Source organism: Sinocyclocheilus rhinocerous, unplaced genomic scaffold, assembly GCF_001515625.1.
Source record: "Sinocyclocheilus rhinocerous isolate Xijiao unplaced genomic scaffold, SAMN03320098_v1.1 scaffold88, whole genome shotgun sequence".
NCBI classification, from domain to species: Eukaryota; Metazoa; Chordata; class Actinopteri; order Cypriniformes; family Cyprinidae; genus Sinocyclocheilus; species Sinocyclocheilus rhinocerous.
The window spans coordinates 372074-378947 of NW_015652292.1; the positions used below are offsets into that span (position 1 = coordinate 372074).

The window sequence follows — 6874 nt, forward strand, 5'->3', positions numbered from 1 at the left end:
CTTATTTGATTAGACGTCTATATAAGTCACTGAGGTCAAATAAATACTATAGACTGTGGCGTTTCAATGTCAATACAGTACAAGAGTATCATTTTGAATCATTAGGTTTGTATTACTGTCAGTGAGAAGCAAAACTGTGTGTAGATAAAACAGCCTGAAATTTTATTTTCAGCCTTAAAATATAGCTTTATGAGAGTAAGAGCTGTTTTTATTTTACTGCCAAGTACATTGCCTTTGGTATAAAATATCAACTAATTATTTTAACAGGGCTTGCACAAAAACAAGACTTGCACAAAACAAAAATATATCAAAGTAACGCTTCTAAGTATAAAAGCATATAAAACCTTACATAGAGACAACAATTCATGTTTAAAGAAACATATTCACACATCATATACAAACATCTAGATTACATTTTGAAAGTCTGTTCCTTTCTGTTCAGATTGATGAAAATTAACATTATTCTGTGGAGAAGTTAGTTCAAACTGAGTCACAGTCTACAACTGATTGTAATTTGTCTCTAGTGTTATTGTTTTTTAATTAGCCATTTAGTTTATAATGTGATATTTACTGTACAGCCATAGCAAGAACTAGACTTGGCAGCCTTATATGACCTTTAAAGACAACATGAAATGGCAATAGCATTGCATTTCTTCAATAAATGTCTATAATATGGCATATTTATAAATGAAATGGCATATCCACCAGAAAACAAGGTAGAGCGGGGTTTGACTGGGTCATGAAAAGTAGAAAAATACAATTAGTTAGCATTATTTTTCCCATCCACACAGGCTTGCAGTAGAAAAGACATTGTTTCACCATTGTTTTCACAAAAGTGAAGAAAGCGAAAAGACATTTTGATGAAAGATTAAGAAAACAAGCCATTTTCTTGAGAACGTGCTCAGATGAATCTTGCACAATAAGACCGCGGACATTTATTCAGAAAGCAAACAGTCCATTTTGATTTCATGTTGTGTTTAAGGGGAGTGCAGTCTAAAGGTCTTCGGTTTGGATTCAGATGTTCTAAGCCGAGAAGCTGGAGGTCTTGTAGGGTAGCAGGTTGTAAAGGGGGGCAAAGGGAGGAGGGTTGGGCTGTGCGTGGGATGGATCTGATGATCCTCCTGGAGATGCACTAGCAGGTGCTGCTGGAGAAACATAAAGCGACGCCCTCTGGAGGAAAGAGGAAAAGAAGCTTTTTTTAGCTTTTAAACTGCGCACTTCACTTTTTCAAGATTTTTGGACTGCACACTGAGATGTTTTTCATCAGCTCTTTTCCCAGCAAACTATTGTCTTACTTCAGCTCTGTTCTGTAACCTAGTGAACTACTTCATTGTCTGCTGTAAATAGAGCACACAATAGAAACACTGGGTTAAATGGTGCATTTTATTTAAATGTAGTTTTAGCAGTACTTTTTCAGTACTGAATAAAAAATTATAATTTCCTCAATTTCCCCTGATGTGACCCGTCCACAATCTAGGATCAAAGCTTTCATTTAGATTGCCATGATGGATTCTAGAATTGGAATTCAAGCCAAAATGAGATGTTGCCTAGGTGGGCCGCTCATTCATTCTTAGAAATAAAGATTTCAAAATGGGGTTTCACAGCGATGCTATAGTATAGAAGAATTGCTTGGTTCCTCAAAGAACCTTTCAGTGAACTGTTCCTAAAAGAACCATTAAATTCCTAGTGTGAAGAACAATTTGGTAATCTAAAGAACCTTCAAAGATCCTTGAATGTTCAATGTTTTTCATGGAACCACTGATGCAGAACCTTTATTTTTAAAGGGATAGTTCACCCAAAAACGAAAATTCTGTCATTAATTACTCGCCCTCATGTCGTTCCAAACCCGTAAGACCTTCGTTCATCTTTTGAAAACAAATTAAGATATTTTTAATGGAATCTGACAGCTCTCTGACCCTCCATAGACAGCAGTGATATTACCACGATCAATGCACAGAAACGTAGCAAGGAGATCGGTAAAATAGAACTATCCCTTTAATAGTGTTGAGCTGATCATGTAATAATGTAATCATTTTCTCAGTGACTGTTATATGTTTAATTTATTAGGCTGTATAATCCTATTCTCTTAGTTTATTTGTTGCGTTCATGATGAGCATGGCTGATCTGATGCTTAATGATGTGTGTTTAAGTTGGCCAGAGGAACTTTTGTGGCGATGCTTCCAAAAGAAACTTCAGATCACTCAGCAGGGGTGAGAGTGCTGGAAGAGCCATGATCTGGGATTGGTTGGACTTCTGGCTGGCGTTCTCGGCAGGGAAGCCCAAGGATCAGTATACTTAGGCACAGTTTTATAAGGGAATGCTGTGGGATTTTGGACGGGGATCATTCTGGGAGCACACACCGCATCCTCAGGGGATTTGATAGGGAGTCTCACACTAATTTTACGGTACACAAAAAGTCTGCAAGTCTCCACAACTGAATCATACCATAAAAGACCATGAGCGGAATCTGTGTGCATGTGTAAGTGAGCGTGATGTACTGACCGGGTAGAGCTGGTGTCCTGCGTGTGAGTTTGGGTCCATTAGCAGGGGTGCGGTGGGGGAAGAACAGCTGGCTCCATCAAAAGAGAATAGAGATGAACCTCCCAACTGGGACCCATCAAGACCGACCACCCCACTCTTCTGGCAAGAAGGGAAAAAAAAGTATAAGTTCATCTCTGGCTGCCATATGCCAAAAAATATTTACCAAAACAGTTTATCTATACAATTGCCCCAGAAAGTATAGTTTACTTCTGCGTTCCAATCCCGTAAATGTGAAAAGGGCCCATTGTTTATTGGTATATCTCTGTTGCACAGGGCAATTTTGTGTGTTTGCATAAAAGCCAATGGAATCATGTTTTTAATTTGATTTATATGCATGCATGTAGCTGATGATCCTTTAAGTGACATGCAGGTCTTCAATTTTGAAAAAGTAAGCTTAAAAAATATTGAATGAAGGATAACAGATGTAAACATAAAAGTTTGTACATGAAAGTTTATGCAGTCTTTTAAGCTTTCATAAACCCGTATTGTGACTTTTGCAGCAAGCCATATATAACTCGAATGCTCGTCTTGGGAAAAATTCATTTAGCAGTGGCTGAACTGGCACAGTTTCCCCCTATTGCTGAGACACATTTCCTGAAAGCAATACCACATTAATCAAAACTATAAGCACAAAGCCAAAAGCACCAACTCAGTGCTGCAAACCTCAAGCTATTAAGACGAAATTAAACACTGTGTTAAAAAATGTTCAATTCAAACACAAACCATCAAATACACTGAACACAATTACACACAGTGAGATCTGTTTAAACGAAACAGTTACAATGGTTTAGGACACTGAAATGAATGTAGGGTTGGTCAAAGAAATATGTATATATATTGAATCTGCAATATCATCTTCATTGTGTATATATACATATAAAATATCAAGAATTTTCTGTTTACAGTTGTGGTTTTGTGTTTATAGAGTCATAGTTTGTTGTGTATTGACTATTGAGAAAACAGAATAAACAATGTCAACTAGTAACTTTAAGCTGGACACACAAATGGATTAACTGGTCACGAAGAGTAAAGATCCGAGTGATGAAGACAACACTGAAAGTGTCAGAGATATTTAGCTAAATCAGCAGAAAGATGTCCAAACATTTACAATGTCTTCACACGGATTTTCCAGTTGATAAATTATGCCAAAAATAAGCCCAGAAGTTTCTCTTCATTGTACTTTGCTGACAGATTTGAAAAAGTCTTTCCAGTGGTCCAACAGATTTGTAGTGATTTATGTGATACGCTGTCCAATTTTGTCCCACTTATAGTCTTCAAAGCAACGCTACTTTGACCTTTGAGAAAAATTGGACCAATAAAGGTAACCGTTTTCCTTTCTTTTTCAGAAGCGTTTCCAGAAGAACATCTGTGCCTTCAGCACTAATCTAACGAGAGTAGCCTTTAAAACAAAGTTGGAGTTCATCTGTCATCTGTCATTTCATGTATGGATTCTGAAAGATTGGAATCTCTGTAGTTATTACCAGGGTGGAAGTGTCTGGATGTGGGTGTTACAGAAGGTCATGTGCTCAGGATGTGTGCAAAACATAACTTACTGCAATAAGACTGATAATATTGATAAATTAGAATAATATAATAATCCTGAACAACCAATTGTTATTTTACTCAGAAAGTTAGCAAAACGTCAAATAATTTAATAAAATAGTTAAATAGTCAAAGGGTATTTTCCAACAGGTTTTGCTGGTATAGAAATTGGTACAAGTGAATTGGAAAATTGTACTGTTATTTTTGTGTTTTGACTACACTAGTACAACAATAACCTAATTTTCAATTAGTACATTAAATATGTGTAGTGTAGATGTGCAATATTAAAAAATATTTTGTCACAGATCACACATCACATCAGTCAAACATGGTAATGACAGCATTATATTCTGAGTTTCTATTTGTGGGAGGAACTAGAAAGCTTGTTTGTACCAAGGACAACATGGACAAAACAAATACACAAACATCCTTGAGCAGAATCTGGTTTAGTCAGCCAAACATCTGCATATATGCCAAGATTTACTTTCCTGCAGGAAAATAAATGTCCCGTCCTTCAACACAGGAGGATTATTGAAAACAAAACACAAATCTTTGCAGCTGTTTTCTGCTTTAATCAATCATCAAAAGCAGAAACAAGAATGTCACCACAGATTCCCAAGAGATCGCACACACTTTCTCTTTCTTTCATAGCTGAGAATGTCACATTCAGTTAAACGCATGCCAGATATCTACCGGTGGGCCTTTAAACCAGTGTGACTAAGATGATCCAGCACGTCTGGTCTTTAATCAGCCAAAGAGGACCCACATCACACCCCTCCTGATCTCACTCCACTGGCTCAATGCAAGGTTTTGATGCTGACTTTCAGGACAGCCACTGAAACAGTACCTCCCTACCTCCACTCCTGCAAGTTTATTTTCTCTTCTCCAGCTTAGGTCACTGAATGAGCAACGCCTTGTTGTTCCTTCATAATGAGGCTAAAAGTTACTTTCCAAAACCTCTGTTCCTCTCTGGTGGAATGAGCTGCCAACCTCCATCCAGACTGCTGAGAACATCACATCTTTTAAAAAGCAGCTGAAGACACACCTCTTCCAGAAGTTAACCACCCCACACACATTTAAACGAATGCACTTACCAAAAAAAAATCTAAACATTTCTGCTTTTTTCTTGTTTGCTTCCTCGTCTAATTTTCTGATAAACCTGGAACTTGTCTTGTTGTCATAATTGTTGGAAGTCATAGATGAAAATTAAACTCAATACTGGCCAAACCTAGATTTTTTATAGGATGAAAACACTGTATTAAACCATTGTAGATCTTTCTGGATTTTGGAAAGTATAAATTTGTCAAGAAATCCTGTACACTTGCAAATACAATCTCTAAGTATTAGAGTTGTGCAGAAGTGAAAAATAATTATACTTACATTTATTTGAAATACATTTATTTCATGCTAAGTATACTACAAATACATTAACATATTAATGTACTTAATAAAAATACACTGCAGTTGTACTTTTGGTATACTAAACTGATAATATATTTAAAGTCTACTAAATTGGAACAACTAATTTTGTACTTAATGCACTTTAATTGTGCAGAAGTAATGCTGAAGTCCAACTAAAGATGCAAGTATATTTGATTGTGCTAAAGTGGAACTATTGCAAGTATACTTCAGGTACACTTTAAATGTCTTGCATTTAAAGACTGATATTATTCAAAGATCATACAATCTCATAAATAGTCACATTAAAACACATTTTAGGCTTAATATTACGAAATGTGCATTGTTGCACAAGTAGTACTCCAAATAAAGTTAAATTATAATTTTTACATCAGTGAGTCCCAAGCGATGTGTCAGTAAATATGTTAATAGATTTGAACTACTTAGTATGAAAAATGAAATTTTTTACAAAATTCAGATGTTAAGAAATGGACTAAAATGTTGATGACTGCTAGTTATTTGCATCCTGTTTGTTAACTCTCTGTGAGTTTCTCCGAGCCTCACCATGTCTTTGATACTGCCCAGTACAGCAGTGGTCAGGATTCCACACACGAAGGCCAGCAGGTTAAGTGTGGTCAGGACCCAGAGGAGAACATACAGAGAGAGGACCTCCTGACAGCTCTGCACACCAACAAACTCATAGTAATTGTTCAGATATCCACCACTGAAAAAGAAAGCAAGAAATCATTGTCATGGTATTATTATGTTTATGTGCTATTAATAACTTATTGATACTAGAGATTCTCAAGAAAGTATAGGTGGTTCATTGCCGTGCAAAACTCACTGTCTGTAGTGCAAATGGTATGAAATTAATTTTATTATGACAATGCTGCTGCTGCTGCAAAGCAATTACACTTACAGGAACTTGCTACTGCCAATACATACGCCGATATGGTGCTGTGAGTATTTGAGACATACTGCTGCTGCACAAATAACATATATAATAACTAGGGCTGGTAAGCGATTACAATTTTTTATTTAATTAATTACATGATGTGGCGATTAATTAATCTAATTAATTGCAAATTAATCGCACATCAAATTTGGCTGAAAAATTACTCCCAAAAGATCATTTAAAGTCATTGTTGTGTAAAGCATCAAACAGACATTACAACAAGTAGCTTCAGCAAGAAATATTTAGTTTGATACAATTTATTACATATACTCTTTTGGACCATGAGGGTGAGTAAATGATGACACAATTGTCATTTTTGGGTGGGTGAACTATACCTTTAATAAATTATTTTATTCATTTTATTATTATTGCTATGGAAATATGAAATTATTTCTTTAATGAAATGATACTCTAAATAATAAACTAAAACTGCCAGTA

General features: G+C 35.9%; 1 protein-coding gene across 1 annotated transcript in view; it reads right to left on the reverse strand.

Annotated features, from left to right (window-relative positions):
* Window positions 1-474: 474 nt before the first annotated feature.
* Window positions 475-6874, reverse strand: part of LOC107714437 (transmembrane protein 255B-like) — a 36161-nt gene continuing 29761 nt past the window's right edge. The window contains exons 7-9 of the mRNA XM_016520270.1: window positions 6046-6205; window positions 2503-2640; window positions 475-1170 (exon numbers count right to left, since the gene is read on the reverse strand). Coding sequence (XP_016375756.1) covers window positions 1024-1170; window positions 2503-2640; window positions 6046-6205 — 445 coding nt within the window. The 3' untranslated portion in view covers window positions 475-1023. The remainder of the gene's footprint in view (window positions 1171-2502; window positions 2641-6045; window positions 6206-6874) is intronic.